Source organism: Rhinolophus sinicus, chromosome 6 (assembly GCF_057876585.1).
Source record: "Rhinolophus sinicus isolate RSI-liver-muscle chromosome 6, RSI-T2T, whole genome shotgun sequence".
Lineage (NCBI taxonomy): Eukaryota > Metazoa > Chordata > Mammalia > Chiroptera > Rhinolophidae > Rhinolophus > Rhinolophus sinicus.
Window position 1 is genome coordinate 14,711,464 of NC_142506.1, and position 24,582 is coordinate 14,736,045.

General features: G+C 40.4%; 1 protein-coding gene and 2 pseudogenes across 4 annotated transcripts in view; all 3 read right to left on the reverse strand.

The window, feature by feature from the left end:
• Positions 1-20,677, reverse strand: part of COL14A1 (collagen type XIV alpha 1 chain) — a 199,465-nt gene extending 178,788 nt beyond the window's left edge. For 2 of the 4 annotated variants that reach the window (XM_019716662.3, XM_019716740.3), the window contains exons 1-2: positions 20,429-20,568; positions 462-587 (exon numbers count right to left, since the gene is read on the reverse strand). In XM_019716662.3, the coding sequence (XP_019572221.3) occupies positions 462-549 (88 nt within the window). In that variant the 5' untranslated portion in view covers positions 550-587; positions 20,429-20,568. Of the gene's footprint in view, positions 1-461; positions 588-20,428 lie in introns of all 4 variants that reach the window. The other 2 variants (XM_019716514.3, XM_074317020.2) reach the window with 2 other exon arrangements.
• LOC109434198 (protein limb expression 1 homolog pseudogene) lies at positions 2,752-3,504 on the reverse strand (annotated as a pseudogene).
• Positions 12,691-15,431, reverse strand: LOC109434122 (large ribosomal subunit protein uL30 pseudogene; annotated as a pseudogene).
• Positions 20,678-24,582: the final 3,905 nt, after the last annotated feature.

Genomic DNA, 24,582 nt, shown 5'->3' on the forward strand with positions numbered 1-24,582 from the left:
GGCCAAGTATGCAATGGTAGAAATATTTTGTAGACACTCTATTTAAGAGACAAGGCATGATTGGGATACACACTACACACATTATAGCTCCTTATCAATAGAACTGATTTTGTAATATGAAAATGTGACGTTACTAATTCAATTTGTGCAGCTGAAAAGAAGCCAAGTTCAGAATGAGCCATTAAACCAACTGCCACAAAATGACTAAGCTCAATCACTCTTTTTTTTTTTTTAGCTCAATCACTCTTGAGGTCATAATCCTCATCCAAGTTGTGGCACATTTCTACAATGTAAAGAGTTGGTAATAATGAGCAACAGCCAACATATGACCATGTCCTAGAAACACATTTGAACCAGTGAAGCACTACTAGGGTAAATAAATTTTTTAAAAAAATGATCATTAGAACCAACACAGCTCATTAGTCCCAGACCCTAATAGTTAGCTTAAAGTTCCCCATTACCTTGAGCCTGGACAATGGTGCAAAAGTAAGCAATTGCCAAAACAGTGGGAAACAGCCAGTATTGCGTCTTGCACTGAAAAATCTTCATTTTATTTTCTGCTTTTCACATGGGATGCAGCAGCAGTCCTGGAAACAGAGAACACAGGGATATGTTTAGGAGACTGAATATTAGGTACGAACATGAGTCATCTAGGACAGGCAAACAAGCCAATACGGATTAGTATTGTCAGGACGTAATTCATTCCCTAGGGCATATGTTTCACCCTAAAATATAAACTGATAAAAGATGTGTGAAAAGATGCTGTAAAGGCAAAGAATGGTCTGAAGTATTTGGGAAAGAAGTTCAGAAGGTCCTTTGTGACTCTTTTGGAAGGCATAAATTGCACAGTGAATTTCCTAAAGGGATGAAATCCAAAAGTTTACCTGAAATGAACATAATAATCAGACAATCATAATTTCCTTGCCAGCAATGTGCTGCTCCAGTATTTGTCACATAAAGTTAGAAGCCCTACTATTGCCTTATATTGCCTACAATGTAAAGATAGGTAGGACCTTTCTTCCAGTGATCAAAGAGAATTTGAAAAATCACTTTGTGCTAATATTAAATCACTATTCAGCTTTCACTTCACTGGGTGAAGTAATCCCTAATCTTTTCTTATAACTGTATTTTTCTCATATGTGTGAATCTAAAACTCTTCCAAGTTTTTCTTTTTCATTATAATATCAATAAAAGAAGAGCTATAAGAAAAAGAGAGATAAATGAAAAGAGGGAGAAGGAAGGAAAGGAAAGAAAAAAGGGTGAATGTTAGGTATTAATTTAAAAGGCCAATCTACAAATTATTGACTACAATTATATTATAAGCCATTACAGATTTCTTCCCTCAGAGATTAAGACGTCTCAAAAATTTTCTTCAACCCAGGGTATTTTTTTGTTCATATATTCATTCACTTATTCATTCATTTATTCCCCAATATTGTTCCACAAAAGTTCTGAGGTATTTAATAATAAAGAAATATAATGTATAAGGTAGTGTTGCCAGATTTAACAAATAAAAACACAGAATTCCCAGTTAATTTTTAATTTCAGGTAAATAGCAATATTTTCTTTAGTATGTCCCATGCAATATTTGGTACACACTATATTAAAAAAAATATTATTGTTTACCTGAAATGAAAATTTAAGTGGGTGTCTTGGAAATCCTAGTCTAAAGGGAAATTTTGTGGAAAAATAATATAGTAGTAGTAAGTTAAATAAGGAGAGAAAATCTACCTGGTTGTGTTAGCAGAGGTGACCAGGAATTTGGCACAGAATTTATGAACTAGCAGTCCAAGAAAGAAGGAAGCACGCTAAGTTTTAAGGTTTACTAGATCATTAGATTAAATTTTAAAACATGTTTTTGGAGATGCGGCACTTTTCCTGACATGGAAAACGGAGTAGACTTTTTCCCATGGTTCATCCATAAAAGGTCACTGTACTTCATTCACCGTAACATTTATCGAGCTCTTAGATGTGTGAAGACAACTGCAACTGTAAGTACTTCACACATACATAAATTCCTTTAATCTTCATGGCAGTCCTTCGAAGTAAGAAGTAAGTATGACTTCAGTATCAGTTTACAGATGAGGAAAATGAGGCGCAGAGAAGTTCCCCAAATCACAAATCTTGTGAGTTCAGGATCCACGATTTTCACCCTCACAGACATGGTAGAAGCATGCTCGAAAAATTTTTTTATAGTATCACGCTTCATACCACTTGCTTTTCATTCTAAAATATCTTCCCTTGATGATGACAAAAGTCATGAGTTTTAGTTGTGCAAAATTAGAAAATACAAGCACAACAGAGTATGCTCTTTTTGAAGTCTATCTTTCCCTTACTGAAGTGAAAAAATTTTCAGATAACAGTCTTGTTATAATATATATGGCAATATCATAATTTATTTATTATCCATCTTTATTTGAAAATTTAGTTGATTTCCAAGTTTGTAATGACCATCCTATTCACTCACATCTCCTTGAATATGTGTATATGGCTATAGATTTCCTTTGGCTAAATTCTCAATGGTGGACCTACTTGGTAAAACAAGATGTGTGTTTTAAGGTTTTTGAATGTCCTACAGATTTATACTGATGTCCACGTCCACCAGCATCTTATATGAGTACCAAACTACATCATTTCCACCATTCAAGTCGTAGCTATAGGTGCTAAAGCTCCCATGATGCCCATTGATGAGTTTCCGAATGATCCTGTCTGGCCTTTGCCATCCTTGTGGGCACCTGGGAACTGGCCTTGCTAGTGATAGGTCATCGGCTCATCACTGGATGAAAAAGTGTCAAGGATACCACAGATCTGAATCAAGGCTAAGCTCATGATTTCTTGCTTTTCTACGTAAAACCATCATTGTACCCTGCTTTCCTCACTACCTCTAACTGCTCCAAGGCCATTTATTGCTCTTAAGAGGATTTCTGACTCTTACTCATTTCAATCCAGTTCAGGGCCACGTTGCTGCTCATCTTTTCATCTAGGGAATATTGAAAATATAGGAGATGTCTTCCCATTGGGAACACTTTATTTTGCAAAGAGCTTTTACACGTCCCTTCCAATGCAATAGTTGGGAAATGGTCATCAGTTCCTGAAATTCCAAACATGATCTTCTCCATGTTTGATTCCAACATGGAGTAATGGGTTCTGATGCTGATGCTCACTGGGGTCACGTGCACATCTAAAGTGTCGCTGATACAAGAAACTACTCCCTGAACACTTCCCACAATGAATTCGTTGGTGATCCTGTGAAAGGGCAGCTCACGGAACAGAGTGTTGACATGGACTTGTAGACCTCTACAGCTTCACTTGGGAAAGCTGCCCTTTGCTGCTGCCTGCTTTCCTGAAATTCCAGTAACACTGACACAACACTGAAGGCTTTGGAGTTGAGAGCCAATTCTCTGTGGAGCAAGATTTAGACAATGATGAGTCTCAGGGATTCCAAGATTCTGTTCATCTTGGGTCTGCCGGTGCAAGCCATGCGCAGAGTTTCTCATGCCTGAATTCCTGCAGTCCTAAACTGAATCTGTGTAATTCATTGAGGCACTGGGTTACCAAAGAATCCCTTTAACATCTGCAAGTCAGACATTTCCCAGAGATAGCTCAGGGGACACTTCTCCTAGGCTCACTTATCTTTGTTGTCTCCATATACACGTATTATTGTTTTTATACAATGTTGACTATATGTAGGTAATTTTTGGATTAGTATTAATAATCAAAACTAACTAATAGCTTTCATTTCTTTAAAGGTTTTGGTGTCAAGATTATTTGAGCTTCGTAAAATAAGTTAGAAAACTTTCCACATTTTCATTGTTTTTGTAATAGTTTAAGTAGCATGAGAATGATCTATTCTGTGAAGACCTAGGAATAATTTCAGCAAGAAAATCACGTGGACATACTTCCCTTTTTTTGCAACGTTTTTGAGATATAATTTACATTCAATATACAGCACAAACTTAAAGTGTAAAATTTGGTAAGTTCTAACATTTTATACACTTATGATACATTTCCCTTTTTGAAGATAATCCTGCACAAGTTTTTAGAATGTTTTCTTGTTTATATATCTACTTACATTTTCTGCTTCTTGGTTCTAGCCTGAATATTTTCCCATAAAGTTATTTTTTTCATTTTAATTTTCAAATTTATTAGCAGAGTTGTGTGATTTCTCAACTTAAAACATATCTTTTCTGGTTATAGCTCCATTATTAGTACTAAATTAATGCTTTTCTGACTTCTTTTTTCTCTCCAGGATAGATTATACATTTGTCCAGACTGCATTTTTTAAAGTTTTTTTAGCCTGTCAATATTATTTTTTTTGTTTCTGATTTCTTTCTGTACTTATCACTAGAAATTGCTTTTTTTCCTTTTCTGGTTTTTTATTTCTGTTGCCCTTTTTAAAAAAAATTTTTTTGAATCCTTAATTAACGTAATGTTATTCTTTATTTGAGACCATTAATTTTCCCATGAATATGCTTTGGCAGCATCATATAAGCATTAATTTACTTTTTAATCCAAGAGTTATTTCAGTGAGTGGAGCGAAGCATGATTCTATGAACCTTCAAAGCAATATGACTCATGCACTTAAACCTCTGATATTCTGGTTTTATTCTAGAGTAATACAGTGTATCCAGAGGAATAAATATTTGTATTTCTTTCAAGCAAGCAATCATTCTTTTGTGTTTCCAATTAAAGGGAAATACAAATGCTTTGATAATCATATAATCAAGTTAAGATCCTATAATAAAATTAAAGAATGTACTCATTTGTGCTTAGGGGTCCAAAAAAACTCTTCGCCTACCAGCCTGTCATAGTTCCAAAATGGTAATTACTAAATAATATTTCCTTGGATTAAGACACTCATATACAGGGAGCTCCTTAAAATTCCCAGTGAAATCGCAACACATTAAGTTTGGCATTAATGTGTATATGGCATTTTAGCCTGGATTAATTTATTACAGGTTAGTAAACCAACCATTTGTCAGGGCACAGAGGAAATGAGACAAACGATGAGTCAATTTTGATGAAAAATACAGGAGAAGAGACCCTGGGACATCACAGGACCCTCAGCATACAGAGGCAATTAGGAGATTAGGTGGATTATCCAAAGGGGTGTGAGTAATCCTTACATAGACAGAAGGTAGGAATCAGGAGATTTGAAAAGATAAGGGAGCAGGCTGCAGCCTTATCACAACCGAGCCATCAATACGTCTGCCGGTCAGCCAGAGAGCTATCCATGACACCCGAAGAAAACTACAGCAGCAGAATCACGTCTCCAAGTCAAAAAAACAAAAAAATTCTTTCTAAGGTTTTATTCCCCAAACATTATAACCACAGGTTCCAATCAGAACAAGGCAAAAAGGAGAGGTAAGGAAACAGGTATGTGTCTTTTTGTCATGCACTTTAAGATCAGAGGACTTTTATCAGATAGTATCCTGCAATAATGTTATAATATAGCAGAAAGAGGCCCTTTGGCAAGCCACAATCCAACAGCCTTTCTCTGTTCTCATCAAAGCACTGCAGTTCCTATATTTTAAAGCAATACTTAACATGCCTCAGTGGAAGTTAATCTGCATTTCACATAATTTAAATAAATAAATAAATACTACCCAAGTCTTGACGACTGTTTTTTGAAAACTGAGTATTATTTAGTATAGCCATAGCTTATCTTTAATTTCTTCCTTTTTTGCTGTTTACTTTAAATTAGGATGAGTAATACCATATTGGAGAAGTGGAATTTTAGTTTTCCCAAGGTTTTCTGCCAAGTCTCTAAATATTTTGGACAGCAAAATAGGGGCAAGAAAAACCCCAGTTCCTATTAAAGTGTCATGCTATAGTTTAACATTTACCAAAATGTCAAAGCCTAATTGGTCGAAATGTTGCCCAAAAGCCTGCACAAAACAATTCTGCCTTCATTTTTATTTTTTTTTTAAACATCATGATAAAAATGGCTACTTAGTTCTTAGTTCAGAAGACATAAACCAATTTGGGTAAAGTTGATCATGTTTAGCACAAATTTTCTCAACACACTGTCACGATTTTGTAATCAGTAACTTAAAACTATCCCCCATTAGGGCTAAATTACCCCTTCTTCTACTTTATATGTTTTGTTTTACTAAATCTCAATTGTATGGTTAAATTTAACAAGCAGCAAAGGCCCTGAGTGCAGCTCATTTTATCAAAATTCCTTAAAGTATTATTCTAAAGTTTTTGTAAACCATTCATACACACACGTGCACATGTGCACACACACACACACACACACACACACACACACACACAGATTTACATACATACGTACACCCAAACATTGGATAATGTTCTATTCAATCAGTGCTGACTTACAAAATAAAAAACAAAGAACATAAACTTAAACAAAATTGTAGCTAGCCATCGGCATACCAGGTCCTGAGAGAGATCATTTATAGTTTTACAATTTTCATCCCAACAATCACTTATTAAGAGTCCTACTATAGAACCAAAGCGCTCTACTTGATAGCAGGGAAGATACAAAAGTTCATATTATATGATCCCTGCCCTCAGTCAGCTCACTTACCATTTTATGGACAAGGATGAATACAAGCAAATATACCCGCATTGCAAAATTAAATGAGATAAGCATGAAAGGGAACAGAGTTATCACAAAGTTGCAGTATACATGGAAACCTGGGAATTAGGAAGACAGTCCTGCCCATAATTGGCTGCAGGCCCTTGACTAACTGGTTTAACCACTCTATGACTTGATTTCTTTATCAGTAAAACGTGCACATTAATATCTACTTTATAGAATGATTGTGATCATATAAATAATGTACTCAAAACACAGGCAGCTCTCAAAACTAGTAGCATGTTGGCAACAGGTCTAACTAGTAGCATGTTCGCAACAGATTGAATGAACACAAAGAATATTACTTTCTTACAAAGGAAAGGGGAATGATACTAATCAGTGAATTTGCTAGTTGGGTGGATACTAAGAGGAAGGGAAATCAAGAAGTCTTTATCTCCCACATCATATTAAGGTTGTGGGACTAATTTGACATGAAGTTGTAGGCAAAAACCGAAGACCCAGATAATGACAGAGGCACAATATTTGCTTGGGTGAATGGCTTTAACTTTTTAAAATACATTCCTATCGTTTTTATCATCTTCCGGAGGACAGCTCTATGTAGGTTCAAAATAATCAACCATATAGAGATGTGGAAGATTTGACTTACAGAAATTCATAGACTTAGAAAAAGACTTAGCTGTTCTAGTTAAGTTCATGCAAAGAAGATTGGAAAGAAATGAGAATGTTTAACTTAAGCATGTTTTAATTAAGCCTAGGAAAAATAAGAACCAGAAGCACCTAATGGTTGTCTTCAAATATCTGAAGCACTTTCATGTGGAAGATAAAACGAGATTATTTTGTGCAGCTTGTGCAAATAGAATTTGAATCAATGGACTGATCCACAGAGATGTGTGTTCGGATAAAAAAAATTCTCTAACACTTAGAACAGGTTCTTCTCTTTTACTAACTAGATAGAAGCTCTGAGGAGAAGCTGGCTAAGTTTTGGCAGAAGCAGGAATTTCATTATAAAAGGGAGTCCTGAATTTGTGGACAAGGTATTAGACATAATGACCTCTAAGATACCTTCCCCAACTCTACATGGTTAAAATTTCAATATCCACTTTATAGCAGGAGAATTGTATAGTCAATTGATGATCTAGGTCATACAGATTTGTAGATAAGAAAGCAAAGGCTAAAAACAGGTCTAATGTATTAGCCCAGTGTGTTGACCTTGCTTAGTGTTCTTTAATTTTCTCTCTAGTGAAAATATCATTCTCCTCACATCCAGAATAATCAAAAGAGTTTTCAGGATTAGCTAATGCTGTCTACTTAAAAACAAGCCCTGGGGAAAGTTAGTGGTTACTACTTTTATCTATTAGCATTGCAGGAAACACCTCTAAATGAGGAATAAAGACCTAGTTTTATTACTATTATCTTGGTCATTAGCCTTTTTACCCCTAAGCAAACTCCCCACTGTGCATGGCATTGTGACTAGAAAGCAAGTGGAAAGCCACAGTCTTATTAGCATAAAGTGTGGTGAGTAGCAGAGTTCAGGAATGACAGAGACAGAAATTAAGAAAGGATGTGTCAGAGAAGAATGAGTCACACACAGTGAAGTGAAATAAAATCTGCATAAAAACTCCTCTTAAATACTGGACATTTCAGAATAAAGTGTCAATAATCAAGAAAACTTAATCACAAATATGCATGCACTTAATAACAGTTTCAAAAATCCACAAAACAAAAACTGATAGCACTATGAAAAGAAATAAGCAAAGTTAGAGATATTGACTCACTTCTATGGAACTGATTGAACAACTTAACAAAATATCAGTAAGGATATAGAAAATATGAACATCTCTATCAACTAACTGATATTTATTGAACACTACATCCAACAACTGGAGAATATATTTTTTCTTTTGAGTGTACATGGAAAGTTTTACAAAATAGGCCATATTCTGGGCCATAAAATGAGATAAATTTCAAATATATTAAAATAAGTTTCAAAAGATTAAAACATTACAGAGTATATTTTCTGACAAAAGAATTAAATTAGAAATCAAAAATAAAATATCTTTACAAATTAAAAATATTTAAAACTTACACAACATGCTTCTAGTTAATCCATGGGTCAAAGGAGAAATCACAATGGAAAATTTGAAAATACTTGGAAGGAAATAAAAATAAAAAAAAAAAATACATGAAAAATTTTGGATGCAACTAAAGAAGTAGAGAGAAATTTATAGTTAAAATGTTTATATAAAAAAGAAAATTTAAAATTAATGATCTAATTTTCCACCTAAAGAAGCCAGATAAAGACAAATTAAGTTGAAAAAAGGGGTTAATGAAGAGTAATATATATGTATATATATAATATATATTATATATATAAATGAAAACTAACAAAGCTGAAATATGCTTCTTTGAAATATTAATAAAATTAAAAAATCTTTAGAAAGAGTGATCAAGGAACAAAGATAGAAAACACAATTAACAATACCAGGAACAGTTGCACTACATATTTCACACACCAACACATGATAAAAAAGAAAAATATTAATAACTTTATGCTAATAAATCCAACAATTTAGCTTAATTAGAAAAAAAATTCCTTGAAATACTCTACTTGCTAAAACAGATACATGAAGAAATAGAAAATCCAAATAGCCATATATCTATTACAGAAGTTGAATTTGTTATTAAAAATACTCCCACAAAATAAATTGCAGTCCTAGATGGTTTCATTGGTGAATTCTATCAAATATTTAAGGAAATTATGTCAATTCCACACAGATCCTTTTAGAAAACAGAAGCAAGCCAGCATATTTTATCAAAAACAGACATCATTACAAAAATAAAATGTACAGAATATCCCTCATGAACATATACAAAAATCCTTTACAAAATATTATATGATCAAATAACAGTCAGCAATATAAAAATAATAATCATTACCACATAGATTTTATTCTAGGAATGTAAGATTTGTCTAATATTCTAATATCAATATCATTAAGCATGTTAACAGACTAAAATATAGATAGATTGATTGACTGAATACCAGGGGTGACCAAAAAATGTGGACAAATGGATACTTTGGTCAGTGTTGCTCAAGCAGTAGTTCACCATAATCAGAAGTGTTTAGATGCTGATGGTAACTACTTTGAGCACCTCTTACAATTGCAGAAGTCAAACATGACTTGTATTTGTTTGTTATTGTTATACATTGAGTATTACAATTTTAGTAGCTTTTTCCTTTCTTAAAATGTGTATACATTTGTTTGGCACCCTCAATTAAAGCAGAAAAAGCATTTGAGAAAATTTACTACCCATTCATGTTTAAAAAGAAATTCAGCAAACTTAGAAGGGAACTTCATCAATGTGATAAAGGGCATCGATGAAAACCCCACAGCTAATATCATATTTAATGGTGAAATAGTGAATGCTTCTCTACTAAGATCAAGTATAGGACAAGGGTGTCAACATTGTAACATCTTACCATTTCATTCAATAGTGAACTAGCGGTTCTAACCAGCACAATGATGTAAGAAAAATAATAATAAAAGGCAAAACAAAAGGGAAGGAAGAAGTAAAACTGTCTTTATTTACAATCAACATGATTTACATGATTGTTTACATAGAAAATCCTAAAGAACATACCAAAGAAACAAAACCTACTTGAACTACCATTTCCCAAAAAATAAGACCTAGCCAGACCATCATCTCTAATGCATCTTTTGGAGCAAAAATTAATAAGACCTGGTATTATATTATATTATGTTATATAGTATAATATAATATAAGACCCGGTCTTATAGTAAAATAAGACCGGGTCTTATATTAATTTTTGCTACAAAAGATGCATTAGAGCTGATGGTCCAGCTAGGTCTTATTTTCGGGGAAACACAGTAATAAGTAGAGGAAGGCTGAGGACTTGGATCAAAAGGCAAAGATAAATCATACTCTTACAGTAGCAAACAAATAAAAAAGGAAATATTTTTTAATTCCATTTACAATAACATCAAAAACCACAAAATATTTAGAAATTAGTAAGATATGGAAGTCCTCTACACTACTTCCTGTAAAAACTACAAAAAAATACAAAACTGTATTCCTGAGAGAGATTAAAGCAGACCTAAGCAAATAGAATAGTGTACTATGTCCATGGGTTGAAAACCTCAACATTGTTAGAATGTCCTCAAATTAATGTGTAGATTCAAAGCACTCTTAATCAAAATCTCAACAAGTTGTTTATAGGCATTGACAAATTGATTCTAAGTACTGCATTAAAAGGCAAAGAATTTAGAAGAGCTAAGAACAATCTTTAAAGAGGACAAAGTCAGACGACTTACAACTCCTAATAGCAAGCCTTACTATAAAGCAACTGTAAGAACAAGAGAGAGACATATTATTTTTTTGATTTAGAGCCCAAACTGGGCTCTATTTGCTAATATGTTATTCATATTAATAAATGTACTACTATATTAATAAATGAAACTAGTTTGTGTCTTTCTTATTTTATGCTGTGTCAAGTTTTTATGTTAGTATTACTTTTCAGATTTTATAAAAATAAATTTGAAGCATCCTTTCTTTCTATATATGTTACTATGGGACAGTTATACCATAGGTATCATTGTTTCTTTAATATTTTGTTGGCATTCAATTGCAAAACCATAGAGGTTTGGCGTTTGGGGGAGGCTACTTTTTAACAAACCGTTTCAAAATTTTATGCCTACTGCTTTATTCGTAATTTCTGTATAATCTAGGGCAATTTGTAGAATCAATTTCAGCAATTCGCATTTTGTTTAAAAAGAATCCATTTCATCTAAGTTTTCTAATTTATTTTCCTATAATTATTTTAGTTACTATTCAATTACTTAAATGTCGTCTAGTTTTGTGATTGTTTTCCATTCTCATTTGGGCTCCTCTCGTTTTGCTTTTTAAAATACAAAAAACTGAATCAAAGTCACAACATCAAAAAGGGAAAGAAATAGTAAAATAGTAATAAGGAAGGGGGAGGAGAGGGAAAATTATAAAGATGAGGAGGAGGAGGCAGAGGAAACAAAGAAAAAAACAAGGGAATGAGAAAGAGAGAAAAGATAGAAAGGATCCAAGAACACTTTCCAGGATAGATGGGCCAATGTTGCCTAGACTGGTACTACACAAAATAGCTAGTCTGTGAACTATTCGTTACTGGTCCACACGTGAGATTAGGGTTTCCAGGTGGGAATTCCTGCCCAACTCAGGAATTTTTTTCGCTTTCCCATTCCCGAATCCGAGAAAATTTGGTCGGGAAATCAGTTCCTTGAACCCAGTAATACCCACAATGAGAAATAAACGTTCTACTCATAATGTATCTCTTAGACATTTTTCCTATTTATTGCTAGGGTTTCTGGGCAGGAATTCCCACCCATTCTCAGGAATTTTTTTCATTTTTCTATTCCCGAATCCCAAGAAATTTTGGTTGGGAAATCGGGAAAATCAGCTCCTTGAACCCAGGTGATTGGTAGTACCCGACCTCACTTTGTGGAAATGATTCATTGTGGAGAACAGAAAACAGTTTATATCTTGAGATTCAGGAATGGGAAAGCGAATAAAATTGCTGAAAACACCCTATGTGAGATTAAAGAGTTTATGCAAAAATGTAAATTGGTGCATTGTTTTGCTTCCTTCATCAAGAAAGCTTTTCTATGAAAAAAATATCTCAGTTGAACTAACAGTGTGCTTGGTAATATGTTTGATTTACGTCCTGGTCCAGTTTTATCTCATCGGGGGAAGTAACAGTTTGTGGGTTACCAGCAGACCACAGTGTGAATAGCAGGGGCCTAGATCCCTCACCAGCCAGACCTGCAATGGATTGCATCTGTTCCTTATCCCACTGCAACTATCCAGCTAACTTCATGGCCTCAGTAACTATTTTTACCTTCTGGGTCTTGGGTGCTATAAGACATCTAGATGAACAATTTAACCCATCATCTAAAAGGGTCAAAGTGCATAACAGGAGAAGGCTGAGCCATCCCAAAAGGATAGCAAATTGGAGTGACAGCTCCTTGACTCAGGAATGTTCCATCACCTGGCTCTGCTCTCTCTCTCTCTCTCTCTCTCTCTCTCTCTCTCTCTCTCTCTCTCTCTCTCTCTCTCTCTCAGACTGACATAGCTCCCCCATCAAAGAAATGGGGGATTGCTTTTGACTACACTCTATCACCTACAAGCATTATGCGTAGCTGCACATCTCAGCACAGACATCCCGTCCTTCACAAAGGCTCCCCTGATCTTCCAAGTCTGGGCCAGACGCTCCTCCTGTGGTTCCTTCAGTAGTAATCTTTATAGCCCACCCTGGAACACTTAACACTGTGTTCTAATTGCCTATGTGCATTGCTACCTACCAAAGTGTGTTATTCACCACTATACTTTGAGTGCTTAGCATAGTTCCAGTACGTGGCAGGAGGCAGGACTGGGACGTAGAGAAAGAATGGAAGCAAAAAAACTGCAGGAGAACACTGCTTTTAGCTATCAAATTAATGCACTCCTCTTTACAAAATCAGACAGAAAACTATCCAGGAACAGACCTTTATCCAGTAAGGGGTCCCCTGAGTACCCCTAGTTATAGACACATCCTGAGACATCCGGATGGTCTCAGCAAAGCCCAGCCTCCTTCTGGATCAATCACGCAACCCAGGTAATTTCTGAGAGGAAAGAGACAAACACTGCTCCCTAAAATTCAAAGTTAGGGACGCCTGCCAGGCTAGCTCCAACAAAGGCCCATTGGCAGGAAAGTTTGTCAAAAACACTGATAAAGAATTGCCTTGAAGAAATGGGGAATCTAGGCTCTAAGCCCTGTCTTAAATAGACAGTCAACTTTCACTACTTCCCATAGTTTTTCTAGTCACAGTCCCCTTAAAAAATGGAACAGAGAAAGAAGGAGGAAAGTGGGAAGAAGAAAAAAGAAAAGTGGAAAGAAGGGAAAACAAGCAGGAGAGAAGAGGAACCATTTTTGTCTTCGAGGCTCTGCACTAAGACCATCCCAGATCTTAAAACCACCCTATAGGGTGGCTACTGTACTCTGTTTTCTGGATGAGAAAACAGAATTTCAGAAAGGTTAAGAAAGATGGACAGGGTGGCCAGATGGCTCAATTGGTTGGAGCGCGGGCTGTCAACCACAAGGTTGCCAATCTGATTCCTCGACTCCCGCAAGGGATGGTGGGCAGCGCCCCCTGCAACTAACAACAGCAACTGGACCTGGAGCTGAGCTGCACCCCCTGCAACTAAGATTGAAAGGACAACAAATTGGCTTGGAAAAGTTCCAGAAGTACACACTGTTCCCCAATAAAGTCTTGTTCCCCTTCCCCAATAAAAAAACCTTAAAAAAAAAAAGAAAGAAAGAAAGAAAGGTGGACAGGGGCACGAAAGGAGCAGGTTTAGATTGCAGCCATATCTGTCTGCCTTCCATCTTTGTTTCAGCTACTAAATTTTATGGCCTCGGTGGACGCCATTCATTTCCAGTCACACATCCCTCCCCCTACCCCCCTCAAAGAAGCTGATGGAGACCATGTGTAATGGGATCTGAGTTCAAATCTCAGAGAGACTTTTCTTTTTTTGACAACTGCGCACTGTTTTTGTGCTCCAATTGTATTTCAAGTTCTTTCCGAAACAAGGCCTTAGGAATCCCCAGGTTCAAGTATGCCTCTGGGTTTGGCTCACCGATATCTTGTAGTCATCTTGGGTATTCATTCACCAACATTAAACCCCTGGATAGAAGATTTGACGAAACAGGACCCCTCATCCATGGCATGAGTCCTTTGCTGATTTCAGTGGTGGCAGCAGCCACCAACATAGAAAACATCCAGACTTTTCCTTTGGAACTGGGCTAAGATGAGACGTGCCTGCCGGGAATATTGCCGTCTTTTCCCTGATCCTTCCTCTCTAGTTTCTGAAGATACAGCCGAAAATAATCTTCTTTGAAGATACTGGACAATTCCAAAAAATAAACACTTGCTTCCAATGCATTGTGCTTTCAGATATTCTGGGTTTAGTTTAGCTGCCGGATCAGCTGGTTGATGCGTTCACCTCCATAGCCAGGTGAGCCCACTTCGTTGAGGAAGCCCACCTATTCTCAGCAGTGTGATGGGCCACTGAGAGATGGAAAGGGCACTAGAGCCCTGAGGCCACCTGGAAATACTTCCCCGGGGAAGGCAATTTCATGAATGAGGTCTTCTAAGCAAATGACACCGAATTTCCCCAGGTGCTCCTCAATCACTGTGTTGTCTGTCAAAGGGATGATTTCATTCCTGACTTTATCTAGTCCACGTTTCAAGATGAGTTCCCGGACAGACTTCAGATTTGAAGATCTCCAGGTTCTCCAAAAGGTTCCACCACAGGCAGTGTTTTTATGCTTTGGGGGGGGGGTCACTTTGAAAAAATACCACTGAAAATTTTCTTTAGGCGAAGCCTTGCAATGGTCCTCTGCACCACTAAACTCACCCCATTAATCCCTCGGATGCGTACAACAGAGGCCAAGGCCAAACCAGGAGGTTTCGCTTCTAGTCGTCCGAGGCGCACCTTGTCTCGCATCGTGTAGGAACCATTCCAGTCGCTTAAAGCTGAGCTCTTTTCCTTTCCTCTACTCCTTCTTTTCCAAAAGTGCCTGCTTTGCCAGCATAGCTTTGGAGTCCTGATAAGCCCTCGTCTTTTTCAGGAGATTTCCTGGAACCAAAGGGATCTTTTTGTCTTTGCCTGACTTCCCCTGGAAGGTGGGTGCTGTTCCTCCGGTTTCCGCACGGTGGCGCTGCTCCAGGAAGGAACAAGGGCGATCTCGGTACCCTTTTCGCAGCGTAGAGAGAGCTGAGAGGCTATGGCTATGGCTCTCACGTGTGGGTGGAGGTGTTTATGGATGATTTAGGATGGTAAAAAATGCAGCTCCAATTTCATCTGCCCAGCTTCATCCCTGGGCCCTTGATCTGTACCTTAGTTTCCTTTACCCTTAAAAAGTGCATAATAATGACCTGACCTAATAGCCTTATGAGGGTTATATGAGCTACTCCATTATAAAGTGCTCAACACAGTCCGACAGTAAGCACTCAACATTATGTTAATTATTAGTGCTGGAGTGAAAACTAGAGGTTCTTCCTTGCCATCTCAGACAAAACCTTCTCTCATACAGCTCTTACCACCTGGAATATGCTTCTTTCTCTTCTGGTCTTCATAAAACAATGAAAAACAACTCAAATCTTGTCTTTCCTGGAAACCTCTAGAGCATCTAATGTGCATAGGAGTTACCTGAGGATCTTGTTAAAAATGAAACATAGGGACTTTTCTTAATCATGTATTTGTTACTTGCTGATTTTGTGACCCCAGGCAAGTAGTTTATATCCCTGAAGCTCAGTGACCTTATCTCTAAATTGGGAGATTTAAGTGTGTTTCTGAAAGAGAAAAGAGTAGGTACTCAGTAAGTACTCAAAAAGAAAAAAAAAAAATGCTAGCACTTCCACCACACACACACACTAAGTCTGACAATTAAGTTCCTGAACTTGTTGCAGCGATGTTGCTAACCTTTTTTGATATCAGAGGGATTATTCATTATGAATTTGTACCAACTGGACAAACAGTTAACCAAATTTCTATTTGGAAGTGCGGAAAAGGCTGTGTGAAAAAGTTAGACGACCTGAACTTTTTGTCAAAAGTTCATGGCTCTTGCATCACAACAATGTACCAGCTCACACGGCACTGTCTGTGAGGGAGTTTTTAGCCAGTAAACAAATAACTGTATTGGAACACCCTCCCCACTCACCTGATCTGGCCCCCAATGGCTTCTTTCTTAGCCAAAGATAAAGGAAATAGTGAAAGGAAGACATTTTGATAACATTCAGGACATCAAGGGTAATACAATGACAGCTCTGGTAGCCATTCCAGAAAAAGAGTTCCAGAATTGCTTTGAAGGGTGGACTAGGCGCTGGCGTCACTGCATAGCTTCCCAAGGGGAGTACTTCAAAGGTGACTGTAGTGATATTCAGCAATGAGGTGTGTAGCACTTTTTCTAGGATGAGTTCACAAACTTAATTGTTTGACCTCGTACATACACACAAACACACAAACACACACACACACACACACACACACACGCCACCCGCACCAGAACAGGGTGAGGTTTTGTCTTCTCTCAAGGCTTATTTTATATAGAAGTATGTACCTGGATCCCTGACACTTTTTATTTAAGTATAGAAGGAGCAAGAGGAGATTGTTTTCCTGACATCCAGCACTAAGAAAGGAAGTTTGTTTTGTCACTTGTCTTTTACCCCCTCCCCACGTGGGGCTGTCCTCTCTGTTCCCCAGGCTGCGGATCTAGTGTATTTACCAACAACCTTGGTCCAGACAAACTGTCAAAATCCCAGATAATTTCTTGGCTCAGTGTTGTTCAAACAACACCATTTTGGCCTAAAGCAGGAGGGATGGGAGGGGGTCCAAGTCCCTACAGAAAAAGCTCATAAGTAGCTTTGATTAACTGCCTCCAGCCACATATCTGTTTTTACAACAACAGATGAGGAAGGAGGACAGGAGGAAGATAAGGATCTGAGTCAGACCTCCACCCATCTTAGGAGGTCACGCCCTCTGATGGGAGAGCAGGCACCACCTTTTCCCGCCAAATCAATATGTAACTCCCTCACCCCACCCAGCAAACTATAAGTCCTCAGGACAAGGGATCTAGGGCTCTCTCTCTCTTTCTCTTTCTCCCTCTCCCTCTCCCTCTCCCTCTCCCTCTCCCACCTTGGCTAGGCCCATCATTCCCTTCCTTCAGAATGTATCACTAATAAACCCTGCTTGCATATTAATCAGCTTGCTGACCTTTTTTATTTTTTTTTAACATTTTTTATTAGTTTCAGGTGCACAAACCAATGTAATAGTTAGACATTTATCATTTATATCCCTCACTCAGTGACAACCCCCCTCCCCCATCCACTACTCCTCTGATTTCACAGTCATTACATTTCCAGTCTCTGTTCCTAATGCTGTACTCCGCTTCTTGTAACTATATATATATATATCATTGTAGTTGACATTCATTATTGTTCAGCTTCAGCTTCAGCTTCAGGTGTACAGTGCAGTGATCAGGCATCTACATCATCCCTGAGCTGGTCTCCCTAATGAGACAAGTGTCCATCCGATACCCTACAAGATCTTTACATTATTGATTACATTCCCCAAATTGACTTTTGTATCCCCGTGGCAATCTCGGCTTGCTAACCTTTGATCTTCACTGCATCAGCAAGAACTGAGACTCCTTTAACACAGCAATTCAAGAAGGACCTTGTCCTTTAAAGGAATTTTAGGTTTCATTGAAGGGCCAGAAAACAGCAGTCATTTGGCTGTGTTTGGATTAAAATGACAGCAAACTGTCTCCAGAGTCACATAACTGCAGAGACTGTCAGATGAAAACACGTTTTGTGTTTTAGTGTGTGTGTGTGTGTGTGAGAGAGAGAGAGAGAGATTTATTAAGTGACACTAAGAAGTATTTAAGAGCCAAAGAGAACACCCCCCCACCCCAAGGGGCCTTTTTGGTTGGCTAGGGTTGCCCCTCAAATCATACCAATTTGCTCAGCCCATTCTTAAGGCCAGCCCCGGCTGATTCTGAGAACCGAGACATGACTAGACGGCCCCCAAAGTTCTCTGAAATCCTCAGCTGGACCATGAGCAGCAGGATAAGGGCCAAAGGCCTCCTCCCATCAATCCTGGAGCTTGGGACCCACCCAAAACTGCTCCAGGAAGTCTAATGGGTTCCAAGTAATCCTATCCAGGGAATTACTGAGAGGCCTCACCAGTGTGGCTCTGTCCTTTCAAAGGGACCCCCAGGAGGTCAGGGTTACAGTGGAGGTTCAGGTCCATCCTGGCTCAGGGCTCCCCTGGCAGGAGGAGATGCCAGTGTTTAGTGAGAGAGTATTTTATACATCATGGATAAATCTCAGAAACACTTTGCTAGGTGAAAGAAGCCAGTCACAAAGGACCACACACATGTTGTATGCTTCCATTTGTATGAAATGTCAACAGAAAGTAGATTAGTAGTCGCCAGGGGCTGGGTGGGATGGGTGAGAGCAGGTTGGAAAGAAATGGGAAGTTACTACTGTTAACAGGTATGGAATTTCTTTTTGGAGTGATAAAAATGTTCTAAAACTGATTGTGGTGATGGTTGCTTACTGAAAACCACAGAACTGTACACTTGTACAGTATATGAATTACGTCCTAATAAAGCTATGTTTTAAAAAATACTACCCTGAAGTCTGTCTTACCGTAACCACACTATTGGGGCCATATTCAGATGAAATCCATCCAAGATGTTCTTTTGGTGCAGCCAAAAATCCAAATGCTATTCGTTCATTCATTCATTCTAAATTTACCGTGTTCTCCATGTGCAGAACCAGACCACCTTGTCAGAAACAAACACGAGTTCTCCTCGTGTCACCCAGCATAACTCGGTTTGCTGGATTTGAGTAGGGCCTCTATTATATGCTGCAGCTAGGACAGGCCCCCTTGTCCTCTGGAGGGGAGGATCCCCAGAGCTTCAGGAAAACTTTTTTTCATTTCTACTCCCCAGAGTCACCAGTTTTATCCCCAGTTGTCTTTGTTCCTGCCCACTCCCATCTCTTGCAGCTGCTGCCAGCTCTGGATTCTCAGAAACTTCCAGAAGGGACTCCAAAACTTCCAGCGGGAATCGGGCTCTCAGTAGCAGCTCCAGAAAGAAGTCTCAGGGAGAAATGCAGGCCTCTGTAAGAGCTGCTCCCAAGCCCCATTTGGGCCCTTTCCCTAAGGACAAAGCCAAAGCCCACACCTGTGCACAAGTGGCAACCCCTGGTCAACCCTGAGCTCATGCGCCAGAGGGCGTGCTTCCCACCTAGGACCCAAGAACCCAGATCCAAAATCGAGTGCCTGTGGTCTGGGGCTTGCAGAGGCCGTCCAGAACCTTACCTAGTACTGAAGCCACTCCAGTGGCCCCACGTGGGCTCCTCTTGGCCCAGCCCTAATCCTATCTTGCCTGTGTGCGCTGCACGCCAAAGCTCAGCTCTGTCGGACGCATCTTCACCCAGAAGCTGGAGGCTTAAGGCAGAGAGGGGTCCAGAAGGATAAAATGGGGTAAGGTGAGGGGTGGAAAAGCCTGGGCGGAGAGGACACTCCAACACAGTCTGGTGATGCATCTCAAAGCCGAAACCTCCTGGGTCCAGACACCCAAAGCAAAACGCGCAAAGCATTGGAGTTTCCTGACGCAGAGACATCGAAGCGTGTCTGCCGCCAACATCCTCCATCAATGAGCTATGCCTGGCTGCCCTCCTGGCGTCTAGCGCCGGGTACCCGGTACTAATCTACGGCAGTAGCAAGGAGTGGCTGGGCGAGTTGTCCCCCATCATCTCTCCAGGTGCTCTCCCAAACAACCCCAAGTACAACCTAAATAAAAACGGCGCGCTTTCTATTTATAAACAGCCCTCCAAGACAAGTCCCTAAGCCCCTTTCTCAGCAGATTAACGCTTTTACTAAGCCCCTTCTACTTGGAAGTGCTGGTGTCGCCACTGTCTCGAATTCGGACCCGCTTCTACCCCCCGCGCGCTCACAGCACCCAAGTACAGGGGAAAGCTCCGGGGAGCAACACAAGGCATCGTCACTGTCTATGCATTCGCATCACTCCGCTCCTCCAGTCTCCCTGCGCAGTGACCTCCGCGAGGAGGCAGACGGGTGCACAGTCCCATCCCACCCCGAAGGTAGGTCCCCGGGCCATCCACGGCGCGCGCGTAGAGAAAGTCTATGAATTGCACTGCGTCTGCAGGTGGCTCTCCCTTTCCACTTTTCCTTCCTCGCGAATAAACTTTTCAAGGCCAACGCGAAGGAAGGTAGAGAACTGACCTGTGCAGGGCAAGGTTCCAGCCCAGGTTGGGGACCTCTCGGTGCCTAGGGAAGATCCAAGCTCCACCGCAAGTTGGTTCTTGGCGGCGCACGGCTGTTGCTTGCTTCCCGCCTTGAGTCCCCTTTAATTAGCTTCTCTCTCTCTCTCCCTCTCCGTCTCCCTCTCCCTCTCCCGCTCCCCCTCCCAACTGCCTGGAGCTGCCTCCTCGTCTCCAGCTCTTCCCTCCTGCTGGGCGACCAGGATCAGATAAGAGAAAAGGAAGGCCAGTAGGCGGCCAATTATAGAGCGGAAGGTGGCCGAGGGGGCGGAGGTTGGGGAGGTGGGAGGCAAGCCTAAATCCCAACGTCCCCCCCCCCCCCGCCCTTATCTCCTCCTCTTCTCCCCACCCCCGCCCCACAGAAGATGCTCTGAGGAGCCCTCCCCGCTCCGCGCACGCGCTCCCGCAGACCTGGCTACCGCCTCAGGTGCGCAGCTGAGTGTTACGTGCTTGGAGAGCCTCATTTTCCCCTCCACTCGGACCTGCGCTAGTGTGGGACTGCTAAACCAGGCGCCGCGCTCGCTTTGGAAGGTGAGGGGCCCTCCGGTACACAGGTGCTGTGTGCCCACTCCCCCATTCCCAAAGACCAGCCTTGCCTTCCTGCGCCAAGGACCCTGCCCTCAGGGGCCTGTACCCACTACAAAGTGTTCCCCTTCCTCGGGTCCTCGCCCTCCCTTTCCGAACAATTCTGAACAAGAGCTACAAAACTCCAAAGCAGCGATCTTCCAACTTCAGTGTGCAGGAGAATGATCTGGGGGTATTGAAATTGACATTTTTGTAAATTTAAAGGGAAGAATGTGGGCAGTTTCCTGTGGTTGGACTTCCCAACCTGCGCACCCCCACTCGCACAGGTCCTGATTTAACAGATCTGGGCTGAGGCCAGTTATCCAACACCCCGGTGGTTCTAATCCATGCAGATCGCCCTCAGAGAGGCTCACCCTGCGACGGGAAGCACAGGAGGCGGGCCAAAGCCCTGCGCCGGGTCTCGAGGGACTGGTCTTGCACCGTCACCCGCTAAGGCCCCTTAGAGAGTCCTTATCGTTACCCATTTTCGAACCGTGCAAACAAATGCCCCGCGGCGTCCTTTGCAATCCAGCTTATTACTGCGCCCAAATGTTGGGGAGGGAGGTACAGAAACTGAGAATTTAGCAAGAACCTATTTTTGTGAGAACATACTTTCACGCCTTGGCAAAATGAAAAAAAGGGTATTTCACCACCGCTCAAGGGTGGTGATGGAGAGAAGAGAAAGGGCAAGTGGTACTCCTAAAAGGTCCCCGAACCTCATTCCATTGTGCCCAGCTGAGAATCCAGAAAGAGGGGCTGTGGCGTCTTTCAAGGGTGTCCTTGCGACATTCTAACCGTCCCAACAGTGAGAATGCAAATTCTGGGAAATTGCAGGATGTTTGCATCCTTTTGCCTATGCTCTGAACTTCCCCGCTAGTCCTGCTGTTGGAGTGGAAAGGGTCCATCCACTCCAGCCCCACCGCCGCCCTGCGTCTACTGGTCCCTTTCCAACTTGGCCTCACTTCAGGGCGGGGTCCGAGCAAGGCGCCGTTTTGCTTCTGCGCTTCACTGAATGCAATTCTCTGGGGTCAGGCAGCCCGCGCAGCCTTTTTTAGGAGACAAGCTCTAAGTCCAGCAGCTCCAGAGGCAATACTATAAGGCTGCGAGCGCCACCTGGTGTGTGCGCTGCGGTTTGGGATAGGGCGGGAACTGGAAAGCTCTCCATCCACCCTAGATTGACACGCAGGGACCAGAAAGCCTGAAATGCAGTCTTTATTCCTGGAAATTACTACCACTTTGGTTAGATCTTCTTTTCTCTGCACCCTGCTGCCATGCAAGTGCCTACTACGCTCATACTCTGTTTCCCCCTTTCATTAATAAAATCTACTCTTATGTCCTTCATTTTTACCGATATAGTATAAGCTTAGCTTTTCTTGTAATTCCCTTGGAGTAGGTAGTGGCTTGTTAGCACAAAGTTTTAGGTAAAGAAGGAGACAACGTATTTATAATGGAATTATAGAAACTAAGAAATGAGGAATTGGATGATTTTAAAATGTGAAATAAATACAAAAATCCATATGCAGCAAATAGAGAAGCATAATATTTGTTTGATAGAAATCTTACACAATAATGTATATTGATTCTATAATGGTATAAAATATTATTACTTTTTAAAATTCTAACTCACCCTTCCTCTCTTTAACTTTTGACATCTTGCATTGCACTTTTAATGTAGCTAAACTTCAGTTAATGTTGAATTTGAATGGCTGGTTTCAACTTAAGTTTCCATGAAGTTGCAGTTGTGTGTGAATTTCCAGCCCTTTCAAGGAGTGTTTAGTCAAGATTTATCTTAGGTCAGCCCTCGGATTCTGGTAGAATACTGAGAATTGAATCATTGCTACAAGACCAGGAGACCCCTCTAATGGTCTCCCCCCTTAATCTAGGAAAAAATTACATCTGAATGAGTATGTGAATAGCTGGGGCTTTTTCAAATATCCAAAAATTCCAGCTTCCCACAGCAATCAATTCCAGGACTCAACAACTCTTCTTAGAGTGTCATCCTGAGTTTGTCACATGACTATGATCTTGTTTTTCTGGAAGGACTACATACACACACACACACACACACACACACACACACACACACACACACACAGTTGCCTTTCTCCTCTCAGTCCACTGAAACTTTGGAGGAAGACTTTGGACTCAAGGGGCAGACCCAAGGGGCAGCTCGGCCCCTTGGTTGTGTCACTTTGATGAAGTTATTTTATCTCTCTGAGCCTAATTCCGCGAGTATAAGTGGTTAATTAATTATACCTCAGGGAACGTCATGCGGATGAAATGACTGATGTGTTTATGGACCTAACCCATCATAAATAATAAATGGCAGTTCTATTACCCAAACTGGGACTATACCCCTTTTGCCCATTGGAAATGGCTATACTCTCACCAGCAGCCACCTCCAGAAAAATCTCCCTGCAATGTTTCTCAACAGAGGCATCTCTGGCATTGAGGGTAAAACAGCATGACTACATCAGTCATTAGGACATTTATTATTCCTGACTCCATCATCAAATTCCAATAGCACCCTCCCCATCTCCTAGCCATTGTGAAAATCAAAATACCACCACACATTTCCTCATACACTCTGCAGCAAACTATACTTTTCAGCTTCATGAATTATTGGCTGTTCTAGTCCAAACCCTCTGTAACAGCCAGCTATGACTTTTCTTCAGCCTGGCATCCATCCCTCCTTCTTTTGGTAACAAAGAGTTCATACTCAGCTATTAGGCAGGTACCAGCTGATAACAGTACACCATACCTATGAACAATAATCATGGCCCAAGCCACTACTCCCATGTTCCCCCTCCATACTGGCTACCCCATCCCTACTCTTGTGACTTAGTATTTGCCCTGATCTTGCAACAGCACGGCTGGTAACAAAAGGCTAACCCCTAGCACAGCAGGGAACCTTCAAGATCCTGCCCCATAGTCAAGGGTTGATGTACCTTCTAATTGATTGCTGTCCCTGCATACCAGCTGTTAAATACCAGCTGTTAAATACTTTGTATCTCATCCTGAGGTCTTTGAGGAAATTGCCTCCATGCCACTGGATACAGTTGTGATGGAATTGTCATTCAGAGTGTTCTGTTATTGTCTAGCCAAATGAGGGCATAAGTTCTAAACTAGACCAACCAGATACTCTCTCCCTCAAAAGTGAGTATAAAGTGATGAGATACAAGGGTGGAAAAAATTGTTTGCCGAATTTTTATCTCAATTCACCCTAACAATGAGGATTGAAGGAACAAAAAACAACTCCTTATACATACACATAGCTCTAACATCCAGCAGAAACACAGCTGTACCAGTTGTTAAAATATTGAATAGTTCCATACCAGTTGGTAAAAGCCACCTCCCCACAATCCTGAATGTCCTCTACACCATCACCTTTCTGGGACCACTAACCCAGATCTCCCTTTGATCCAGCAATTGAGCAGTTAATTCTTGTGCTATGGTCTGAAAAGTTGTATCTCCCCACAATTCATGTGTTGAAATTCAAACCTCCAAAGGTGATGGTATTAGGAGGTGGAACCTTTTGGAGACGCTAAAATC